Source organism: Meriones unguiculatus, chromosome 7 (assembly GCF_030254825.1).
Source record: "Meriones unguiculatus strain TT.TT164.6M chromosome 7, Bangor_MerUng_6.1, whole genome shotgun sequence".
NCBI classification, from domain to species: Eukaryota; Metazoa; Chordata; class Mammalia; order Rodentia; family Muridae; genus Meriones; species Meriones unguiculatus.
The window spans coordinates 45,201,003-45,225,869 of record NC_083355.1 but is presented as its reverse complement, the minus strand read 5'-3'; the positions used below and the strand labels follow the sequence as shown (position 1 = coordinate 45,225,869).

Below are 24,867 nucleotides of genomic sequence, written 5' to 3'. Positions count from 1 at the left end.
CATCAGTGTGTAGGTGGTTGTTGAAACAGAAGTTGTGATATTGGGGAGGCTGGCCAGAGAAGGTGATCATATTGCAAGGTGAGATGAATAACATTTTAAAGTGCTTTAGAGTTGTCAGATGTCAATATTATTTTAAAAATATGTCCATTGAGGCTGGCAAGATGGTTTAACGGGTAAAGGCAAGCATGAAGATGTGCGTTTGAGTCCTGTGACCTACATGGTGGAAGCAGAGCTGATTTCTGGGAAGTTGTTCTCTGTTCTCCAAACATGTACCAGGGCCTGCGTGTACATACGTGCATGTGATGACACACACGAATAAATATAATAAAAACTGTCTATTGAGCTGAATGTGGTAGCGCACGCCTGTAATCCTAGCATTCAGGAAGGCAGAGGCAGGCAGAGCTCTTGGGTTCGAGGTCCGCCTAGTCTACAAAGTGAGTCCAGGACAGCCAGGGCTACACAGAGAAACTGTCTTAAGAAACCAAAAAAAACTGTCCATTAGATCGAATGATCTTATCAAGAGCTTTGGTTTTCTTTAATCAGAATAGGAGAAAGTTAATTATTGAGTACATTGTAAAAGGGCAACAGACTGGGCAGAAGCTACAGTGCTGCCTGTAGCTAGAAGTTATTTTTATTGAAAGGGTAGGTCATCATGAATGAAGGTCTTCAGCACCCATTCTAGAGTAGCGTTGACATCCATTACACCTCCAGTAGCAATGCCTTCCTCAGCCATGGTGTGGATTTCGGGTGAGGCCAGATCTTGAGTGCGCTGGAGTCTTTGCTTCCGTGCCACTCCGGGCGGCTGGGAAGAGGCTAGGCTGAGTAGCCAGCAAGTGGGTCTCTCCCCACCTACTACCAACAGGCACGTGGAGCCAGGCTCAGCTTTTACGCGGGTGCTGGGAATCCAAACTCAGGGCCTCATGCTGGTGCAGCCCCTAGCAATGTATTCTAAAAATTTCGTTTTAGTTTTTATTTATTTATGTGTACGAGTGTTTTGCTTGCATGTTTGTATGTCTGATATCCACTGAGATCAAAATAGGGCATCGGATTGCCTGGAACTGGAATTATAATGAGTCCCTGTGTAGGTTCTGAGAACCGAACCCTGATCTTCTGCAAGAGCAACAAATGCTCTTAGCAAGTGAGCTGTCACTCCAGCCCCTGAATATATGTTTTTAAACACAGACAAGGAAACCTAGGTCCAGATATTCCAAAGGCTCCCTTGAGATTACACAGATGGCTTGACTTCTAGTTTCAGAATGCATGGTTTCGTTTGCCTGGGATGCAGAGCAGGAGCTGCCACTCTCCTGTGTTTTCTTTTTGTATTATGTTGTTGGCAGTTTTTTAGTGCTCAAGGTCAGGTTTGAGAACTGTGTTTTTCTTCTATCACTTAAATCCCACCTGTTTCTTCTGGTATTGAATTGTGTTTCTTGGGTACTCTGCTAACCAGTTGTCTCTTCTGTAGGTAAAATATGCCTTGATCAGTGCTCAACGCTGTATGATTTGCCAAGGAGATATCTCTAGGTATCGGGAGCAAGCCAATGATACAGCAAACTATGGGAAGGCACGCAGGTACTTTTTACCTCTCTGCTCACTATTTCTCTTCCCTGTGTGGCATTAAGTGAATTCCTGTAAGGCATCCAGCCAGTTGAGCTCCCTTCCATATGGGATGCCCTACAGTTGTCTATAATTGGTCCCTTTAATCATGCTTGGCCACTCACGGCTCTATCTAGTTAACTTTCTAGTCTGTGACGTAAGTAGAAGGGCTGTGAGGATGGATTGGGAAAGAGCTGATAGTAGTTAGCATTTTATTTTTGTTTTCTATTCTAGTTGGTACCTGAAGGCCCAGAATATTGCACCCAAGAATGGGCGCCCCTATAACCAGTTGGCTTTACTGGCAGTGTATACGGTAAGAAATTCTGTGGATAGGGGAGCTATTTCCTAGGCAGTTTCTTATTTTTGAGGTAGAGTTTTGTTTCACTATATAGACAGGCTTCAAACTTGTCATCTTTGCTTCAGCCTTCCATGTGCTAGAATTAGAGGCATTTCCCACCACACCACACCACACATGAGTTTCTTAAAATACTGATTTAATTTGTATTATTACCTTTGTGTTTTTTGATTTATTAAATGTGTGAAGGCAGCCAGGTGTGGTGGCACATACCTTTAATCCCAGTACTCGGAGAGATAGAGACAGGTGGCTCGCTGTGAGTTTGAGGCAAGCCTGGCCTACAGAATTTATTCATTTATTTATCTTTTTTTTGAGACAGGGTTTCTCTGTGCAGCCATGGCCGTCCTGGAACTCACTTTGTAGACTAGACCGACCTGCCTGCCTCTGCCTCCCAAGTGCTAGTCTTAAAGGTGTGAGCCACAACGCCCAGCTTTATTTTATTCTGTTATTTTTAAAAATATCATCTTTGTGAAGGGATCATGCTAATCTTTTCTCTATTGTTACAATTTTAGTATATGTGCTACCGAAATGGATTTATTTCCTTATTGATTGGTTGTTATTTTTTTTTTTTTAAAGACAGGTTTTACCTTATAGCTTGGCTGTCCTGGAACTCACTCTGTAGAGCAGGCTAGTCTTTTTACGTCTATTTAGTGTGTGTGTGCTCGTGTGCGTGCGTGCGTGCATGCGTGTGTGTCTGCACATGCCCATGCACGTGTGCATGTGCACATGCCACTGTTTGAATGTGAAGATCACAGGACAACTTGAAAGAATGGATTCTCTCCTAGCACTGTGTAGGCTCAGGGCTTCACACTTGGCTCACAAGTGTCTTCTATCCACTGAACCATCTCTCCAGGCCCCGCCTCCTTTATTTTGAGGTGAGGTGTTAGGGACCCACCCCTCACTTTTGTTGACTTGGTTCATACCTGCACTTTACTGCATTTAATTTCCAAAGGGAATTTACTTTTCAGCCAAACAATAGCTTGTTACTCTGCATCTTAACCTTTTTCCTTTTCTTTATCTAAGCTGGTCTAGAAAGAAGATAAGAACCCTTTCCTTTCTCCCTGCAGGGCCTCACCCAGCCCTCAGCATTTAGGTCTTATTTCTTTCCCCAGATACCTTTTTTTGAGACAGAGTCTCATTGAGTAACTTTGGCTGTCCTGGAACTCAATTTATAGATCAGGCTGGCTTCAAACTCACAGGGACTGTCTGGCTCTGCTTCCTTCATGCTGGGATTAAAGGCTGAACCACCATGCCCTGCTAGTTCAGATCTGTTAACTTTTTATCTAAAGTGGCTGCTTAGTAGACACACAGTAATCACTTTATCACACCTGTAGATTTTACCAGCTTCCTTGAATGTGGTTCTAATTAGGAGAAATGGACTTTGGAAGCTGAGAGGATTCCAGGCAGGAAGCTGCAGGAAGTGGAAAAGAGGGGGGTGGGATGGGGCAATGGTGGGTACTGAAAGTATCAGGAATGAGAAGCAGCTCATGTGATTATCAGAAAGAGAAAAGCCAGTCTTTCCCTGTCTCTCTCCTCTCCTCCCCTGTCTGTCTCATTTTCTGTCTTTTTCTTTCCTTGCGAGGCTTTTGCTGTACTGTGTAAGCTGCCAATCCTTGCCTAAGCCTCTCAAGGACAGGGATTGCCAGCCATTTGCCACTGCACTAGGCCCTTGCTCTCATTTTTTGAAATTGTTGTGAGATAGGGTTTCACATAGCCCAGGCTGGCCTTGAACTTGCCACATTTGATACTTTGTCTCTCCTTCCCCCTTTGCTGTGAATACAGGCATGTCCCCCTGGCTGTCCTGGAATTTGCTTTGTAGACTAGGCTGGCCTTGAACTACAGAGATCTTTCTGCCTGTGCCTCCCAAGTGCTAGGAATAAAGGTGTAAACCATCTCTGCCCAGCTGCCATGCCTATTTATGTGTTAGAGATCAAAATTTCAAGGCAGGGTTTCTCTGTGTAGCCTCAGACTCACTTTGTAGACCAGGCTGGCCTCCAACTCACAATGGTCTGCCTGCCTCTGCTGGGATCACAGGTGTGCGCCACCTCGTCAGGCTTGTAGTTTTCTTTAGAGCTTAAGTATTAGGCGTCTTTGGTTAAATTTATTCCTAAATGATTACTTTTCTTGATGCTATCGATAAAGAAATTGTATTTCTCACTTCCTTTTCAGGTTTTCTATTTCTCTAGAAGCATTGCCATATTTTCTCTAGGGCTTTTGCCATTTTGGTTGAATTGTTATTTTTCTTTGACAGGCTTCGGACCCAGATTAGTGTCTCCTCACCCCCTTTTTTTTTTTTTTTTTTTTTTAGTTTTTTTCTTTCTTTGTCTCTTTTACATCTTTGTTGTCTATAAATGTTTTACAGCTTTTCTGGCTCCTCAAGTCATTCAGTGAATTTCAGGTATTTAGAACATGCTTGTAGGGGCTGGAGAGATGGCTCAGAGGTTGAGAGCACTGACTGCTCTTCCAGAGGTCCTGAGTTCAGTTCCCATATGGTGGCTCACAACCATCTATAATGTGATGTTTGCCCTCTTCTGGTGTGTAGGCACGTATGCAGGCAGAACACTGTATAAATAATAAATAAATAAATCTTAAAAAAAAAAAAAAACCCATGCTTGTGTATAGTGATTTTCAGGGTGCTGTGAGTGAGAAAATATATGATGGTTTCTTCCCTAAAACAAATCATTAACTGTTAGAGATACAGTTATTTTGTGTTCAACTTAAAACCCTGCAAATCAAGATATATGTGGCAGGAGACAGGAGAGATGGTCTAGAGCAGTAGCTCTCAGCCTTCCTAATGCTGTGACCTGGCTCATGTTGTAGTGACCCCAACCATAAAATCATTTTTGTAGCTATTTCATATGTGTAATTTGCTGTTGTTATGAATCATAATGTAAATATCTGATATGCAGAATATCTGATATGCGAACCATATGAAGAACTTATCAATTTCCAAAGGGGTAGTGACCTACAAGGTTGAGAACCACTGGCCTAGAAGTGAAGAGATTTTGCTGCTCTTGCAGATCAGGATTGGTTCTCTGCACCACATCTGTTAGTTTATAACCTGTTGTTAGTCCAGTTTCAGAGGTGCTGACATCCTCTTCTGCCCTTTGCTGTTATTGCACTCATGTATCCTACCCTTCTCCAACACGTATGTACACACATAATAAAGAGAAATAAAAAAATAAATATAGCACAATGATAGGTTTTTTTTGTTGTGGTTTTTGATTGTTTTTTTTTAGACATGGTTTTTCTGTGTAATTCTGGCTGTCCTGTTACCAGGCTCTGTAGATCAGGTTGGGCTTGAACTCACAGAGATCCACCTGCCTCTACCTCTGCTTCTGGAGCACTGGAATTAAAGTCATGTGCCACCATACCCAGCTAGTTGTATATATTTGTTTCAAGTTGTATCTCAGTCTTAGAAATGTTTAAATATGAAAAGTAGAGTCAACAAAATAGTTTCAAATCAAATGAGTTGGTATAAGCAGATACCAGTTTGAATTGGGGTAATAGTTACTGACGCTGGGCTGTGGTGGCTCACACCTTTATTTCCAGCACTCTGGAGGAAGAGGCAGGTGGATCTCTGTGAGTTCTGACTTTGTGGCCAGCCTGGTCTACAGAGCAAGTTCCAGGACAGCTAAGGGTACATAGAGAAATGCTGTCTTGAAAAACAAAAAGGCTACTGAATATAATGGTGTTTCAGATGTTGTTGTAGATATATGTATGAATTATGGAATTTAATATCATGGGAATCATATGTGTGCACATATTAGCAATTTGTAAATAAGGAAACCTTCTTAGTAAACCATAGCTAATAAATGTGTAACCAAAAGGTTTTTTAAAAAAGATTTATTAAAATAGTTTATAATGTTCTGTCTGCATGCTAGAAGAGGACACCAGATCTCATTATAGATGTGGGAATTGAACTCAGGACCTCTGGAAGAGTGGCCAGTGCTCTTAACCTCTGAGCCATCTCTTTAGCCTGTGTAAATTTAAACTCAGGCATTTGACCTTAAAGCCTGGGCTAGTAATCATGCTAGAGTAAACACTAGATAAAAAAGTTTTGAAAAAGGCTATCATGTCTTTAATCCTAGCACTCAGTAGGCAGAGGCAGTTGGATCTCTCAGTTAGAGTCCAGCCTGGTCTACAAAGTGAGAAAACCAGGACTACACAGATAAATCCTGTCTCAAAAAAAAAAAAAAAAACAACCCCGAAACATTTTGATGAATGAGGAGATGCTGAGAGAACATTTTAAAAGAATGTTTTGAGGCAGTAATGGAGAATGTGAAGATGTGTATGAAGTAGGAGAGACACAAAGGTGGTCTGATACTCCACTTTGTGCTTTCGTTGTTGTCAGCCTGCCTTCTTTCCTTACTTCCATCTCTTCCCGTTCTTCTCCCTCCCTGGAGGAGCTGAATCTAGAAACAGCGTCCTGAGCTTTGCTTTGAGCCACTCCCACTGCCTTTGCTCTGAAGGGCATGTGGTCTGCTCAGGTTGTGATGCCAGGCTAGCCTTGAACACCTGGGCTCAAGCAGTCCTCCCATTTTGGTCTGCATCTAGAGTTGTTGGGATTATAGGTTTATGCTACTGTGCTCAGCTTCCTTTATTTATTCTTTGATGCTTTTGTTTTGTTTTTTTTTGAGACGTCTTCTTTTAACAGAGCTCTGGGCTGTTCTGGAATTTTCTGTGTAGCCCAGGCTGGCTTCAGTTCACAAAGATCCATCTGCCGATGCTGGGATTAAATGCATGTGCCTCCACACCATGTCTGACAGCTTCCTTTATTCTTTTTTCCTATCAGTTATAAAATAGGCACAAAATGTTAATTCGTTACATTTATTTAATAAATTTCATGGAATATTCAACATACTTATTTTAAAAATCGTAAACAACTAGTCTCGTTAAATATAGCTAAGCTCAAGGCAAGTGATCATCATCACATCGCAGATAGTGGGCACTGCCTCTAAATCTATAGACATTGCTCTCAAGAAAACTGTCATTCCTATATCAGAAGTGAGGATGGGCCAGCAAGGTGGCTCAGCAGGGAACAGTAGTGCTCACCTCTAAGCCTGACTACCTAAATTCAGTCTTTGGGACCAACATAGTGGAGGGATAGAACTGGTGTCTGAAAATTGTCTCTGACCGCCACATATGCGCTATAGCATGCACCTATGGCTTAGGCATGCCCCTCAGTCTAATTAATAAATACACATAATAGCATTTTTTAGATCATGTTGGCTCACAACTTTAATCCCAGCACTCAGGAGGCAGAGGCAAGCTGATCTCCAAATTCAAGGCCAGTCTGTTCTACTAATAAGTTCCAGGTCAGGACTACCTAGTAAGATCCTGTCTTAAAAAAAACAAAAAACAAAAAAGGAGTATGTGGCATCTTAGATTCTTACCTACCTTCTCCAAAGTCTAGTCATACCCTGGATTAGTTCCTGTTTGAATCTGGGTCTGTCTAGCTCCTAATTTTATTCAGGATTTCATTATAACATACTGAGTAATAACAGTAGGCCCTGTGAAGAGCTGGACATCTTCTAAAAACACAATATAATTGCTGCTTGTATTTTAAGGGATTTCTTTGTTCATTTTTCTCCCATATGCAGAGGATAAAGAACCATGCTGGTCAAGGAAAACTGTCTGATATGATTAGCTTGGCTTTTCGAATAGATTACATTCTGATTTTCTTTTCTTTTTGTTTTGTTTTTGTTTTCTAAGAGTTCAAGGTTGGGTTTCTCTGTGTAGCCTTGGCTCTCCGGCACTTGCTTTGTAGACCAGGCTGGCCTCAAACTCACAGAGATCCAACTGCCTCTGCCTCCCTGAGTGCTGGGGTTACAGGTGTGCACCACCACACCAGATACATTCTGGTTTTCTTGCTGGAATTACTTACAGTTGGAGGGACAGACCAGGAGAGATAACAGGGTTTCTTGAATCAGCTGTGGTATACTGGTATTACAAAGAAAGCTGAACTTGGTTAAGTGGAGAGGAAGCTAAGACAGGATGATCACAAGTTCAAGGCCTGCTTGGAATACAGAAATTTGAAGCCGGAGTAGGTAGCTTAGGGAGACCCTATCTCAAAGTAAACTTTTAAAGTTGGGGCTGTAGTTCACTGGTAGTGTATATGCCTCACATGTGTAAGTCTCGAAGGTCAGTCACCAGAAAAAGAAAGTCAGCTGACTAAGTATCTGACTTCTTTCCACAGAGGAGGAAGCTTGATGCTGTGTATTACTATATGCGCAGTTTAGCAGCCAGCAACCCTATCCTGACTGCCAAGGAGAGTCTCATGAGTTTATTTGAGGAGACTAAACGAAAGGTGAGTTAAGATGCAGGTAGAGTGGACCCATTCCTTCCTAGAGAGCGCATTTTCCTCTGTGCTGAAGCGTTCAAGCCGATGACTAAAACACAGATTCACATAGTCCAACTGGCCTTCACTGATGGCCTATCAGTCAGCCCCTGTGAAAAACAGATACTGAAATGGCTCTTCAGGAGAGCTTGTGGGGCTTTTGAGTGTGCCTGCTCCATAGCATCCAGTTTACAGGATTACTAAGGTCTCTACGGCAGCACAGATGATGCTTTGTTACTGTGGTACTGTACAAGAGTCTTTAGAAAACAAACACAGGTATAGAGGCTTCTCATTTGCTGACCTAGTGTGTCTGTTTTACAGGCTGAACAGATGGAAAAGAAGCAGCATGAGGAATCGGAACTGAGCCCTGATCAGTGGCGTAAAGGAAAGAAGTCTACTTTCCGGCATGTTGGGGATGACACTACTCGCCTGGAGATCTGGATTCATCCATCCCATTCTCGGTCCTCCCAGGGCACTGAGTCTGGGAAGGACTCTGAGCAGGAAAATGGTCTGGGCAGCCTGAGTCCCAGTGATGTAAGTTCTGAGAATGATGTACTGAGAGTATGTACTTTCTGACATAGCTCAGAAAGTCTGGCTGCCCGACTAAGGCATAGGCAGTTCTTAAGAAAAAGCTTAATCTATATATCAGGCTGTCCTGGAACTCTGTATGTAGCTCAGACTGGTCTCTAACTTGCCACAATCTTCCTACCTCAGATGCTAGGCTACCTACCAACTCCAGGGTCCCTAATTCCTCCCTGCGTCTCACCAGTTATGTGCTTCCCTTACTTACCACTATGTGGCACTGTAGAATTTAGAAAGTGTAGAATTAGAAATTGTTTTGCTGCTGTGAGTTGGGCATCACCAATATGTATGAGGATTCGCTGAGATTTTGTCCTTGATGCTGTCTTCTTGGTTGGCCTTCTATTTGGAGTATGAACTAAAGCATCATGGGTAGGTTGGTTAGTTTGTTTTGTGATCAGCCATTTATTTTAAGATTTGTTTGCTTTTCTGTACAAATTGCATTATATATATAATGTAGTGTATATATATATATAATGTAGTATATATATATATATATATATATATATATATATATATATATACTACATGAGACTTTGGTGTCAGAGGAGCTCAGATGGGGTTTACATCCCTTGGACCTGGAATTAAAGAGGTTCTGAGCCACCATGTGGGGACTGGGAACTGAACTGGGGTGGTCTGCAGGAGTAGCCACTGCTTTGAACCACTTAGCCGTCTCACTATAGCCAAGCCTTTTATGAGGTAACCTCTTACAGCTTTGTGTGACACACTAAAGAGTCAGAAAATAACCTCTTCCCTTGTTTTCAAGGAAGGATTCTAACGGAGTAGTTAGTGTAATGAGCTTTGTGGGGTATGTACCTGATTTCTGGTAGCTCAGTAGTCATTGGTCAGTTAAGAATGAATAGAAGTTAGCTAGAGAAGGAAGGAGAGGGAAATGATGAATTACATTCCTGGCAAAGTGATTAGCCATATTCAGAGTCCTGAGGTTAGGGAAGAAGAACATGGAGAAAAAGGCAACGGCCAAGTTCATGGTTCAATTAGTTGAGAAGGATTTGAACCAATAAATGGTTTCAGAGATGGGAAGATAGGAATCCAAAGGGCTTGGGGACATGGGGATCTCAGAGAGAAGAGGAAATGAACGTTTATGGTATAGAAACTGAGTGGGAGAACCAAGTTGCAATACCTGTGAGCCTTGTCCTTGAGTGGATTACCACAAACCCAAGGCTGTGCCGGGTTACACAGCGAGTCCCAGGCCAGCCCGAGCTATAGGATGAAACCCTCTCAAAAACATTAATAGTGAAATACTACAGCATCATTCCCTTAAGCCAAACAAAATCAAGTAGATGGTGTTTGGTTTCATTAGGTAGACTATAATGGTAGACTGTTTTGGCACAGTGGTAATTAGTTTAGTTTTAGACCCGCTGCGTCTGTCATTCTGTGGGACATGGAAGTAAAAATACTTAGGTGGTAACAGGTGACTGAAGCTGAGGAGTGGAGTTTGGATGAGAGAATACTTCTTTTCGGGACTGGAGATGGAACCCAGGGTTGTGTGCTTGCTAGGCAAATACTCTATTATTGAACTATATTCCTAGCTCTGGAAAAGATCATTTTTGAAGGCATCATTCTAGATAATAATGATATCATAAGAGTTGACCTGTTTGCTCCAGGTAAAGAACAGAATGACAGTTGGCTTGATGGCTCAGTGGGTTAAGGTACAAGGAGCCAGACTTTGTAACTTGAGTTTCCTCCCTGGGACCCGTACGGCAGAAGGAGAGAACTGATTGCTGCTAGTTGCCCCTGACTTCCACATATGGACTCCCACACACAAAAGAAATGCAATGCAAAAGAAAGATGTTACAAACAGAATGAAGAGCCAGGCCTGGTGGTGCACACCGGTGATTCCAATACCCAGGAGGCAGAGGCAGCAGATCTCTGTGAGTTTGAAGCCATCCTGGCCTACAGAGCAAGTCCGGGACAGCCAGGACTGTTACACAGAGAAACCCTGTCTTCAAAAAAGCAAACAAAAAACCAGAATGAAGATCAATGAGATGATACAGTGGTCAGATCACTTGCTGTATAAGTGTTAGGACTAGAGTTGGAATTTCCATAATGTAGGTGAATGCCAGGTGGGCATATTGGCCCATGTGCAATTCCAGCCTTGGAAGGAAGTCTTGAGAAACCCAGAACAAGCTAACTAGCAAGACTAGCCATATTGACAAGCTCTGGGTTTGATTTGAGAGACTCCGCTATATTGAATAAGATAGAAGAATAACTGAATATGATTTGGGGCGCCAACATCAGGCCTCCACTTACGCCTGCATGCACATGTGCCCTCATACAAACATGTATGCACATACACATACCACATGCACACACTTGAAAAGGAAAAGGGAAAAAAACCCCAGGATGATAAATAAGTTGAAGAACTAAAAAAGAAAATCTTTGAACAGTCTGAGAAGGACAAGATCTGGAGGACAGGGGAAGGCAATAGCTGGGCAAGGGATCCATCTTAGAACTACGGAGAGGGGTGCACTTGGCATTACCTTTGGATGCAGGTTTTATAGCTGCATACAAGGAAGGGGCTTGATTTCTTCTTGAAGTTGGAAGCATAGTTTTCTTTTTTGTTTGTTTTGTTTTGAGATAGGGTTTCTCCATGTAGCTTTGGCTATCTTGGAACTCTCTCTCTGAAGACCAGGTTACCCTCCAAGTCACTCAGATCTGCTTGCCTCTGCCTTCTGAGTGCTGGGATTAAAAGGCATGTTCCAGGTTTTCTAATAAGAAACAGTTGAAAATGGTGGGATAGGAGAAACTCTCAGGTTTTATTGTTGTTGGAGATAGTCTCAGGTAGCCCAGGCTGGCCTTGACCTCAGTATATAGCTGAGAATAACCCTGAGCTCAGTCTTCCTGCTTCTACCCCCCAAATGCAACACCATGTCCAGTGTTTATTCTGTTTGTTGTTTCTGAGACAGCAGCTCATACTGCAGCCCTGTGGCCTCTAGCTCACGACGATCCTCCTGCCTCTGCTTTCAGGGTACTAAGTTGCAGGTGTGAGCTACTGTGTCCTACTGTTGTGGGTATAATTTAAAATTCCATTTATATTCCTGTTTCCTTCCTGTTCTTTAGCTGTTTGGGGGAAGGCTTGGAAAGGAGTAATTGATAATGAAACCACCCACTTCTTGTGTACTGTGGCGTACATACCGGTATGTTTTGCTTTCTGCTGTTAGAATCCCTCACTGATGCTTTGCTGCTTTGGATATCGCAAACTGAAAATGTCTTTAACTAACACATACTTTGTCTTTTTGGGTAGGACTGTGCTGTTCAATTTTTTAATTTTATTTATTATTTTGTGCATATACAAGTGTCTGTGCGTGGTATGTGTGGGTCCACATACCATGGCCCTCAAGTGGCAGTCAGGACTTAAAGCTCAGCTCCACCACTGAAAAAGAGTAATAGTTTTGCAACTATGGTTCTATAATGTGTATTTCAGTGACTACATTTTCAGAAATAAGCTGTCACTGATTCTATAACTGTGTGTGTGTGTGTTGCCTATACCCAGGAGCCTGTGTCAGGGCGGGTGTCTTTCTAGCACTCTCTACCTTCTTCCTTGCGGCAGGGTCTTTGCTGAACCTGGAGCTCATGTCATTCATCGAGGCTGGTGGCCAGTCAGCTCCAGTGGGCCTCCGTCTCCTTCAGCTCAGGGTTACAGGCGTGTGTGGGGTCACACCTGACTTGTACAGGGTCTTCATGCTTGCACAGTGAGTGCCATTAACCACTCAACTATCCTTCCTGCCCATTCTAAAAATATTTTGAAGTTTTACACTTACATATTTAGAGTGTCAGTGCATTTGCCACGTTGCATGCGTCAGAAGAGACCCTACGGGAGTCAGTACTTTCCTCTTACCATGTGGGTTGTCAGGCTTGGTGGCAAGCATTTTACCCACTGAGCCATCTCACTTGCCCATGTGTGTGCCATGGTCAGCTTGTAGAGGTCATAGGTCATCTTCTAAGAGTTGGTCCTCAACGTCTTTGTTGAGGCAGTCTCTCTTCTTCTTTTCTGCCACTGCATTGTTTACGTCAGTCTGACTCTCCCAGGCATTGTCCTGCCTCTGTGTCCTACGCCATTACATTAGTGCTGGGATTGCAGAAGTGCACCACCACATAGGCTTAAGCAGTTTTTTCCATTTTTTTCATTGTGTAATAAATAACTTGCAAGTGCCAGGTTGGAGAGCAGCCTGCGTGAGGCAGTTCTCTTCTTCCATTATGTGAGTTACAAGGATTCAACTCACGTTTTCAGGCTTGGCAGCAGCAGCTTTAGCCCAGCCTTGAACTTCTGCTTCTACCCCGTCCCTACCTTCCAAGTGCTGGTGTTAGAGACTACAGATGTGGGCCACCACAGCCAGTTTTTAAACAGTGTTTCGGATCATACTTGGAACCTTGTACATTCTAGGTAAGCATTTTACCAGCTAAGCTATGCTATGCTCCCAGACATTTTTTTTGTTTGTAGAGAGGGTGTGTCAATGTCATAGCTCAGGCAGACTTCAAACTCCCTATGTAGCTGAGGATGATCTTGAACTCCTTTACTTCCTGAGTTGCTGACATTATAATTATACATCATTATGCCTAGCTGTGTTAATTATAGTAATGGAGTATGTGGTATATATATGGGTGTTCCTGGGATTGAACTCAGGACCTTAAGCATGGTAGACAAATATTCTACTATTGAGCTATATCTCAAGGCTCAATTGTTTAAATATATGAATATATTCCAAAGTAAAAATTTCAGATAATTGCAGGTATATGTATAAATAAATGTGACAATTTGTGTTCTAAACTATTTATGTAGCTATTTTTGTGGTTTTAGCCTATATATCATCGTGAGTAAACACTTTTAAAAAATTCTTTAATTTTTAAAACAGTTTACATTTTGCCAGGCAGTGGTGGCACAGGCCTTTAATCCCAGCACTCGGGAGGCAGAGGCAGGCAGATCTTTGTTTGAGCCAGCCTGGTCTACAGAGTGAGTTCCAGGACAGCCAGGGCTACACAGAGCAATACTTTCTTTGAAAACAAAACAAACAACCTCCCCCCCAATAAAAACAATCTATCTTTGAGGTGTGAACTTTGTGGGCTGCTAGCACTTTTGAGGAAGAACCTGCAGTTTTGAAGCCGCTCTATCCACTGTGGAAGCTGCGTGGCTGCTCCTGCCCCCGTCTGAGGCCTCAGTCGGTTGCTGTGGTGTTTGCTTATTTATTTATTTTTTCTTGCAATAGGTTACAAAATTGTAGCTTCCTTTTTCTGCTTATAGTGACATACAGCACTGTAATTAGGTATTTAGGATAGAGATAATGAAACAACTAAAACTGATTTTTAACCTTAAGAGTGTGGGTCATGGGGAAGACAGAAGCCTAAGTTTTTTGTCAGGTTCCGTGCACTGGTATTTCCCTCAGCGTTGGCCACATATATAATGGTTGTGCCCATTTCCTAATGTGTGCCTTCTGGATACCTGCCTAGTGAGGTTGCTGCCTTAGTTTATGCAAGACTCTGTAATGTGCATGTAGTGATGAAGTTTGCCTGCAGTGGTTTTTCTTAGAATATATGCCCGCATTAAACAATCTGGACGCTGCCTGAGTACAGTACAATGTGGCAAGTGTTACAAAGTAACCCTGAGAAGCTGCGGGAGCATGCCGTCAGTGTCCCCATTCTGGGCGTGTTTAGGGAGGTTGAAGTTCAGTGTTGGGGCATTTCTATACTGTACTGAGAACTTGAAAGCATGGAGACTTAGGGAACCGCAGTACTTATCAGTAGGACGAGATCAGATGTGAGAGGCACTCTTGTCAGAGGTGCAGCTATCCTTTCATCTCTTCCTGTCTTTCCTACATTGAGTCAGTACCAAGTACTGCTTAATGGGACTTGATACTGGAAGCACTGATGTTCTGCCTTCTCACTGCTGCCGCCTCGTCTGCTCTGCCATCGTGCGTCATCTTCCCATGGCTGTAGTCCTTCTCAGAACTTCTTGTTTTTTAGTTTTATTATTATCATATCATATCATATCATATCATATCATATCATATCATTTAGAGAAAGGGTCTTTCTATGTACCCCTGGCTGTTAAAGAACTTACCAAGTTGGCCTGGAACTTACGGAAATCCTCCTTCCTGCTTTCTGAGTGTTGGGATTAAGTTTGATTCCTAGAACCCACATCAGGTGGCTCACAACCACCTGTAACTTGAGTTCCAAAGGATCTCACACTTTCTGGTCTCCATAGACACTGGCACTCACATGTACATACACATAAACATAATTTAAAATAAACAAGTATTTATATACTTATGTTTGGTTTTTTGAGACAGGGATTTTCTGTGTAATAGCCCTGTCTGTCCTAGAACTCACACTATAAACCAGGTTGGCTTCAAGAGATCCACCTGCCTCTGCCTCCCCAGTGCTAGGATTGAAGGCATGCGCCACCACTGCCCAGCACAAACAAAATATTTAAAGGCAGTTTGACAGGCACATTGCGTCTACTTAAAAAAACATGAGTAATTTCTCCACCAGGGCCTATCAACTCCTTAGCCATAGCTTTTGAATACTATATGTGCATTCCTCCTGTGGATTGGGCATCAGATCCAATCAGAAAATGATTGTTTATCTTCATAACAGACTTGCCATTGTTTCACCAGCAGGCACATTTGGTAGTGTTTCACAAAGTTCTCCAGCTGAGTGAAACTGTTGACGGCAGCTGTCCTTCAGCCTGCAACACCGTTCTCTTGCACTGTGAGCGCCAGCCGCTAGTATTTATGGGTTCTGTGTTTTGGAGACACATAGGTATTTGTGTGTATGTGAGCATGTACAGGTACATGTGGGGGCTGGAAGAAGCTACCAGAGTCCCCTGGAACAGGTGCTACAGGCAGTTGTGAATCACCTCAAGTGTGTGCCAGGATCAGAACTCAAGGCCTCTGGAAGAGTAGCAAGTGTTTCTAACCTCTGAGCCATCTCTTCAGCCTTACTGTATTTGTTTTTTAAAGGAAATATTTTGTATTATAGAAGTAATGTTATTACATCATCTCTTAAGTTAAATAAATATGTGTACATAGTTTATAGTGAAGTCACTTAGATTCCTATCTCCTTAGACAGCACTGTGAAGTATTTGCTAGATACAACTTTAGACCTTATTCTAATACTTTATAAGTTGTGTATGTAAAAACACATACTTTCAGAACTATGAAATTGCTGTGTGTGTGTGAGAGAGAGAGAAAGAGAGCGAGAGAGAGAGAGAGACGGTCAGTTGGACCCTGCGCCTCATGTATCATATATGATAGGCATTGCTTTCTACCACTGAGCTATCCCCTAGTCCTGAAATACATTATTTAACAGAATTAATCTATATACAACAACCTGCAATTGCTTTTTAAAATTATCATTTGGATATATGGTCAGTTTTGCCGTAATGCAACACATATGTTCCTGAAAATTACTATGTTGTGCAAAGTTGTGCAATACAAAATACAAGGCTTATGAGGAAATGGAGTTGGGGCCCAACACTCAAGAGATTTACTCAGTGACACTGAAAAAAGAGATAGGGACCTAATTAAAAGCAGCTGTTCAATTTTATATGTGTTAAATGCTTAATAAATATGTAAATACATTAAATAATGTAGGAAAGTTTGCTTTTGGGAGTGAGCTGCTGAAGGGTTTCAGTTTGTGAGTTACTGGGAAGAAAGACTTACATGAAGTCAGAAGGGCACGTGTTGCGGACAAGTGCTCAGGGGTAGCTTATAACAAGGTCAGCAGGTATGGAATGCAGGAGGTCAGTGTGCTCAGAGTGTGTGTATGTTTCATGTGCGCTTGTGCAGCTTCTTCAGCTGAGGAAATTCTCCAGTGTCTTAGTCTGTGACCTATGATGGCTTTTGGTTTTTTTTTTTTTTTTTTGGGGGGGGGGGGACGGGGTTTCTTTGCATAGCCTTGGCTGTTCTGGAACTAGGCTTTGCAAGACTATGCTGGCTTCAAACTCAAGATACACCTGCCTTTCTCCCACGTGCTGGGATTAAAGGTGTGGGCCTTTAATCATGTCATCCTGACTTGCCGCCTGGCATGGCCTTGAACTTTTGACCTTCCCTTTCTCCTGAGTGTTGGGAACAGAGGTGTGTGCTTAGGTGCCCCACTTACATGTTTCTGTAGTCCTGGAACTAACTTTATATCAGGCTGACCATTGAACTACAGAGATCTACCTTTTTCTGCTTTCCCAGTGTTGGAATTAAATGCTTGCCCTACCATGCCCCACCATATGTCATGCTTTTAACTTATGTAACTTAAAAAGTGTTTTGTGCATATTAATTGTTTATATTGTGTTCATATTAGCTGTTCAGTTTCGAGTATCGCTAGCCCTATCAGGATACTCTCCCTTAACCATTTCTGGAGTTTCTGGCATAAATAGGAAGTTTGACTTAATGTGATTATTCTGGGTCTACCAGGTGTGGGCTTTGGTTCTATCCTCTTTGAATGGTTGTGGAAGGGTCAGGCTGTGGGTTGGTGGTGTCAAGTCTTGGGATGTGGTTTGGGTTGAGCATCCAGCTTCAGAAGGACGGCCAGCACAAGTGGCAGCCCAATGAGATTCCTGCTAAGAGAGCAGCGCCCCTCCTATCCCCCCTACCCCCGCCGCATAAGCTGTTTGGTCAGTGTTGAGAAAGTTCTGGCATTCCTTTGCTGTGTTTCAGACTATAGGAGTACTCATTATCTGACAATGGATTGTTGCTGTCAGTGTATTAACCAAGGATATTAAATTGCATCAGAAATAATCTTCACACTTAAAGGCAGAAGTCTGTGATGGAACTGCTAAGGATTGAAAAAACAACCTTTTTCAGATTTATTTATTGAAGTCAAATTTTTTATGTGTATAAATGTTTTCCTGCATGTATGTATGTGTACCACATATATTCCTGGTGCTTGAAGAATTCAGAAGAGGGTATCAGATTGTCTGTGACTGGAGTTATAGGTAGGTGTGATCTACCTCGTGGGTGCTGGGAATTGAACCCAGGTCCTCTACAAGGGGAATAAGCGCTTTTTTTCTTTATTAATTACACTTTATTAATTTTATATCCCCCCTGTGATTCCCTCCCTCCTCCCGTCCCAGTTCCTCCCTTCCTCCACCCTCTGCATGCATGCCCCTCCCCAAGTCCACTGATAGGGGAGGTCTTCTTTCCTTTCTTCTGATCCTAGTCAATTAGGTCTCATCAGGAGTGGCTGCATTGTCTTCTTCTGTGGCCTGGTAATGCTTCTTCCCCCTCAGGGGGGGGGTAACTAAAGAGCAGGCCAATCAGTTCATGTCAGAGACAGTCCCTGTTCCTATTACAGTGGAACCCCCTTGGATACTGACCTGCCATGGGAAGCATGTGATTCTTCTGTTTATAACATCCTTTATAGACTGTAGTACCTGTCATGTGCCAGAGAAGGCGGGAAGAAGATAAGGTAATGGTAGGGTTTGTTTCTGAAATTTTTGTAGCCTGTGCTCCAGAACCATCTGCCCTGTCTGCCTTTCTCAGCTTTTTCTTACATGGGACCCTTAGGCCTGTCTTTACACAAACAAATGTCATTGAATATTAGCTAAGCTCCTGTCAGCCTCTGCCCACCCTTTAGTGTTCAGTCTGGGCTGGGCCTTGGCAGCTTCTCACATCTGTGTTCTGGTCCTGTTTGAAACTTTTATTATTATCTTATTTCACCTCATATATGTTCCTTTCTTTTTGCTTTTCTTGTCACATCATTATTTAGTTCATTTCTTTGTATAATTTTTTTTTAAATTATGTTGGAAAATGTATTGCAGTTGCACTGAGTTTTTGGAGTAGGTGGTTTCTGGGTTCAGTGCTTAACCAGATTGAAGTTTACCTGTGTCCCACTGTGCCAGCTTTGTGCTAGGACTGTAAGGAGAAATACAACATTATTTTTAATTTATTGTACATACATATGTATGAACATGATGCAAGGAGGGGGACACACCTTACAGTTCTTGTGTGGACGTCAGAGGACAGCCTTGTAGAGCTTGTTCTATCGTCCACCTTTACATTGGTTACAGGGTTGTCTTTAATGGTTGAGCCACCTGGCCAGCCCCAATGCTGTTTTTGTTGTTGGTTTTGAGACACTGTCTTGCTGTGTAGATCAAAGTGGCCTCAAACTCTTGGAGACCCACCTATGTCTGCCTCCCAGATGCTAGAAGCAAAGGTGTATGTACTGCGCCCAGCTCAATGCTCTTATCTTTTCAGACTGCTCTGTGTAGGATGTGAATCAGCAAACAGTGCTGTAGCTTCGTAGAGCTCATGTTTCTTGTTGTTACTATGCTACTGCGGTGTTAAATGATCATGACAGTGTTCCAGTAAAACTTAAAATGATCATGGCTAAGACAGGTGGTGCTGGCCAGGTTGACTTGACTTCAGGTCTACTTTGCCAGCTTCTGCTCTGGTGGACCACTGTGCATAAAGTCTTCCAGGGTTCAGAGTCTAGATGTTTTGTTTTTTAGACAGCAGAATGCAAGCCAGGCTGGCCTCAAGCTTGTTGTGTAGGCTATGCTAGCCTTGATCTCCTGATTCTCCTGCTTTCACCTCCCTCGTGCTGAGGTTAAAGGAGTGTGCTTCCACGCCTGGCTTTCAGGACATCCTTGCTACTTGAATAAATAGGTCTGTATTTTCTTCGTAGTTGGGTCACAACCTTCTTGTGATTAGGAACACTAGACACCATTATGCCTGGGGCCATTTTAAACAGAACAATAACCAACAAAAAGCACAGAAATGTGGACGCTAAGGGGCTAATTAGAAATAAAGGGCACTTATTAAAAATAAATCCTGAGGAGGCTCAGTGGTTAAGAGCACTGACTGCTCTTCCAGAGGACCTGGGTTCAATTTCCAGCATGCACATGGCAGCTCACAACTGTCTGCAACTCCAGGGTCAGGGGATCTGCTGTCTTCACATAGATAAACATACAGGCAAAACACCAGCACACATTAAATAAATCTTTTTATTTTTTTTAAGATTTATTTATTCATACAACATTCTGTCTACACACCAGATCTTACTATAGATGGTTATGAGCCACCATGTGGTTGCTGGGAATTGAACTCAGGACCTTTGGAAGAACGGCCTGTGCTCTTACCCTCTGAGCCATCTCTCCAGCCCCCAATAAATCTTAAAAACAAAAAACAAACCCTGAAACTTGAAGTCAAAGAATTGTTTTGTTTGACTTTGCTGGGAACATGTATAGCGTGTATATATGTCTGGGCATGACCACAGAAACACATCAAGTTTTGCTGGTGTTGTTATAAATAAATTTTGGTGATTAAGTCAATGTTTGAGTACTATTAGGAAGGTGGGCCCTTGGTCCAGTCCTGGCAGACGTGGGTTTGGGTGTGGGAAGGGGGAGTGGATTCAGAAGGCTTCTTGGAGAATTTAACCAGGCAGAGTCAAAAAGAATATTCCAGGAACAAAAAATAAAGGCATGGCATGGCAGAGGGTTTGCATGTTTACCTGCCTATGGTCAGTTGAGGGACTGTGTGAAATGGTGGGAATGCTGGGGTTGAGGCTGAGCCTTTCCCTAGAGCCCTTGTTCTCAATTGGTGCTGAGGGTATTGTGGGAGGAAGTCAGTGGGCTGATGTGTTAGTTTTTGTCACTGTGAAAAATACTTGAGAGAACTTCAAGGGAGGAAAGATTTTTTTGGTCACGGTTTTAGAGGTTTCAGCTTATAGTTGGCTGGAACCGTTGCTGTGGACCAGGGTGAGGCCAGAGTAGGCAGCAGAGGCTGCCCCTCATTTCACAGTGGCCAGGATGCAGAGAGAAGGATGCCTGTGTTAGCTGGCTTCCCCTTCTTCCCTTTTTTGTCTAATGGTGCTGTCCACTCCCAGAACAATTTTCCCTCTTTAGCTAACCCTCTGTGGAAATACCCATGTAAATGCACATGCCCACGTGTGCCACACAGAGAAGTGTGCTTTAGTAATCTAAACACATTGGCATTTCTCAAGGGAGTCAAATGGAGAGGACCAACCATCGTAGCTGGTCTCCCCAATGCTTCTGGATTCTGGAAATGATGTTTTTCAGATCTCTTGTTTACTTGTCATGTCTGCATTGTTGATTCCATGAAATCTGAATGTCTTTCATTAAATTTTATGGGTTGGATGTTTGAATCTTTTTTTTTCATCACAGTTTAATGATTGATGAAAGTATAAGGATCACTCTTAACACCAAGCTTTCTGGTTTGGTTTGAGGTCGATAGCTCTGACAGGTCTAGAACTACTTATGTAAACCAGGCTGGCCTCAGAATCACAGAGATCAGGTCTGTCTTTGCCTCCATAATGCTGGGATTAAAGCCATACACAACATAACTAGCCTGACAAAAGCTTTCTTCTCCTCCTCCTCCTCCTCTTTTCTTTTTAGTTTGTCATGACAGGGTTTTTCTGTCTTCGCTGTCCTGGACTTACTCTGTAGACCAGGCTGGCCTTGAACTCACAGAGATCCTCCTGCCTCTGCCTCCTGAGTGCTGGCATTAATGGCGTGCTCCACTGCGACTAGCCCTACAAAAGCTTTTTGAATTTAAATGTATTTGTCTTTTTCTGCCAGTTGTTGAAGAAGGTTGCCAATAGCCTGGAATTACTAGGGCAAAACTTTTTTTATTTTTTCATTAAGATTTTTTTGTTGGTGTTATTTTAAAATACTTTAAGATTTAATGAGCCAGGACTGTGGCTCACATCTATAATCCTAGCTCTCAGGAGGCTGAGGCAAGAGGATTACTGCAGTGTTAAGGCCAGCTGGGCTGCAGTGTGAGACCTTGTTTAAAAAATCAAAACAATGAAACCTCAAAACAAAGCCAGGAAATGAATATTGCAGATCATATATTTTTACCACCCAAAGAGAACCATGATTTTTATTCTACTTATTTGTTCGTTTGTTTGTTTTTTTGAGACAGGGTTTCTCTGTACATTCCTGGCTGTCCTGCAACTCCCTCTGTAGATCCAGGAGGCCTTGAACACACAGAGATCTGCCCACCTCTGCCTTCCCAGTGCTGGGATTGAAGAGTTATTTTATTTTTATTTTATTTTTAATTATGTATGCATCTGTGTTGTAGGTATGTGTACATAAGTATAGGTGCCTGTGGAGGCCAAAAGAGGATCCCCGGGAGCTGGAGTTACAGGCAGTTGTTGGCTGCCTAACCTGGGTACTAGGAATTGAACTCAGGTTCTCTGGAAGAGCAAGCAAACTCTCTTAACTTCTGAGCCAAGTCTTTAGTTCCCATGCCTAATTTTTCAACAGTCTGATTGGAAAAATGGTATTTTGAGTTCCTTAGATTGGTGGTTATTGTTGTTTTCCTATTTTATCAAGGATAAGTATAAAGTGCCACAGTTATAGTTCTAGGGGAAGGCCATCCCTCCTTCCATAGAAGAGAAACTTTGCTAGCCACAGAAGGAAAGCATGAGCCTTGGCAAAGTCAGGCATCCAGTAGGTCAGTTCTCACAGAAGTTTATGTGCTGTGATACACAGCTGTAATCCAGATGTTTAGGAGGGTTCTTAGTGTTAGGCAAGCTGGAGTACATAGTGTGACACCCCATCTCAGAGTAAAATGAAAATGCTTGCTTTGCGTATTGATACAAAACGATTGAATTTTATCTGTCCATCTCATGAGGAAGCATCTTGAACTAGATGTAACTAGTATGACATGGATTAATTTGAGTCCCCTTCAGTGTAGAACATATGTGACTTGGTTTGGAAGCTTGGTTCTAAGTGGAGAGTAGACCTCTTTAGCGTCCTACAAGAGCTTTGACCTGCATGTGTTTGGGGTTTTTTGGTTTGTTGGTTGGTTGGTTGGTTTTTTGAGACAGGGTTTCTCTGTGTAGCCTTGGCTGTCTTGGACTCTGTATACCAGGCTGGCCCTGAACTCACAGAGATCCACCTGCCTCTGCCTCCTGAGTGTTAGAATTAAAGGCTGCACCACCATGCCCTGCTATGTGTTTGGTTTTGATGCTTGCCACCTCTTAGTCCAAACCAGTAGACAGAGGCCAGATGCCTGCTAAACATGTGCTCCACTACTGAGCTGACCCAGCTGCCTCAACCTCTTAAAATATCTAAATCAAAAAGTATGACTTCTGTAGCACATATACTACAATCGGAGAAATGCAGAGATTAGCATGACCCCTGTGCAAATATACCAACCTCATGAAGTGTTGTATATTTTTAATATTGTGGTTTTTAAGACTTTCAGAATTTCATGCATGTATGTAACATATTTTGATATTTTTTGATTATATTCTCTCTTTTCCCTTTTCCTCTTCAAGTCGTGTCAGGGTTCTCTCTGCACATCTCCCTCTCAACTCCATGTCTTCTTTTTTAATTCTATTGAGTCCAGTTAGCACTGCCATATGTGCCTAGCTGTGAGGCTATCCTCTGGCACATGGACAACTAGCCACAGGCCTAGTAAATAAATTTTAATATATTTATTAAAATAAATAAGTAGATAATATACATACATATATAATTATTAGTCACCCACCTCCCTTATTATCACTAACCTTGAGATCTTTCGGTAATTCCTTTCCAGTCTAATATATCTCTCAAGAGCATGGTATTTTGGTAACTTTGATTAATTTTCTTAATGTCTTGCATGACAGAATCAGTGTAATACAGAGGTTGCTTAGTAGTCTGGGCTTTGAAAAACCTCTGATTTTTAAGTCCCAATTTTATTAGCTGTTAGCTCCGAGGTCTGGGGCCAGTCCATGACTGGCTGAACTTCTGCCTCCTCATCTGCAAGATTGTAGTAATGATAACATTGGCTCCCAAGCCAACATTGGCTTCAGAATCATAGTTCTTGTCTGAAAATTTGCATGTGGATCTGGTCTAGATGTTTGTGTTTTTTAAAGAGCTAGGCAGCCATGGTACAGAGTTCTTACATGTTCAGTCTGAATTTTCTTGAGAGTTTTTAAAATTTTTAAAAATTATACAGATAACATTTCCTTTAGACCTATCACTTGTCTCACTTTTCATTTGTCCCTTGTGCAGTTTGTATGCTACGGTGCTGCTGCTGCCTCTACCACAGTGCTACAGAAAGCTGCTGTGTGGGTAGCACAGACAGTGCCTCCTTCCTCCTCCCCCCTCCCTCCTCCACATACACACAGGGCAACCACTGGTCAGAGCCTTGTTTTTGAAGCCTGTTCCACAGACAGGGTCACTTGGCACATTTTGGAGTGTGTTGTAGTTGTTGGGCATAAATCACAATGCATGAAGCAGTTTCAGAGCTCTTGTCAGTATGGAGGGGCAGAAGGGTGTTTGCCCTCTTTTATTCTGGACAACACAGAATGTTAGAGAAGAATTGTGTCTGTGTTTGCTGGTAGGCAAATGTTCCATTTCTGATAACCCAGTTGTTTTTGTTGCCCTGTAATTATGTGATCATGGCAGAGAAAAATTAAATTTTTGGTTTCATGGATGTAAGGATTTCATATTTGTTTTTTTTCTTTTTTTTTAATTTTTATTTATTTTTTATTTTTTTAAGATTTATTTATTATTTATACAACATTCTGCCTGCACACCAGATCTTACTATAGATGGTTATGAGCCACCATGTGGTTGCTGGGAATTGAACTCAGGACCTTTGGAAGAACAGTGAGTGTTCTTAACCTCTGAGCCATCACTGCAGCCCCTAATTTTTATTTTTTTATATTAATCACAGGTTATTTACTTTGTATCTCAGCTATAGCCCCCTCCCTGCCCCTTTCCAAGTCCACTGATTGGGGAGGTCCTCCTCCTCTTCCAATCGACCCTAGCTTATCAGGTATCTTCAGGACTGGCTGCCATGTTCTCCTCTGTGGCCTAGCAAGACTGTTCCTCCCTGGGGGCGGGAGGGAGGTAAAGTGGTTTGTTTTTTTAAAGCAGGGTCTCACTGTGTAGCCTTGGCTGGCCTAGAGCTCTTTCTGTAGACCAGGCTGGCCTCTAATTCATAGACATCTGTCTGCCTTTTCTTCCCAAGTAAAGGTATGTGCCACCATGCCATCCTTTATATTTGTAAATTGGGTATTAGATTTTTTT

At 42.4% G+C, this 24,867-nt stretch overlaps 1 protein-coding gene and 1 non-coding gene across 4 annotated transcripts in view; one reads left to right on the top strand and one right to left on the bottom strand.

Annotated features, from left to right (window-relative positions):
* Smg6 (SMG6 nonsense mediated mRNA decay factor) overlaps positions 1–24,867 on the top strand; it is a 219,480-nt gene that overhangs the window by 8,863 nt on the left and 185,750 nt on the right. For all 3 annotated transcript variants that reach the window (XM_021642073.2, XM_021642072.2, XM_060387319.1), the window contains exons 5-8: positions 1,463–1,569; positions 1,828–1,906; positions 8,148–8,258; positions 8,610–8,822. In XM_021642073.2, coding sequence (XP_021497748.2) covers positions 1,463–1,569; positions 1,828–1,906; positions 8,148–8,258; positions 8,610–8,822 — 510 coding nt within the window. The remainder of the gene's footprint in view (positions 1–1,462; positions 1,570–1,827; positions 1,907–8,147; positions 8,259–8,609; positions 8,823–24,867) is intronic.
* Positions 2,377–2,482, bottom strand: LOC132655523 (U6 spliceosomal RNA). Its single transcript, XR_009593323.1, has one exon. It is a non-coding gene; the product is annotated as a U6 spliceosomal RNA (small nuclear RNA).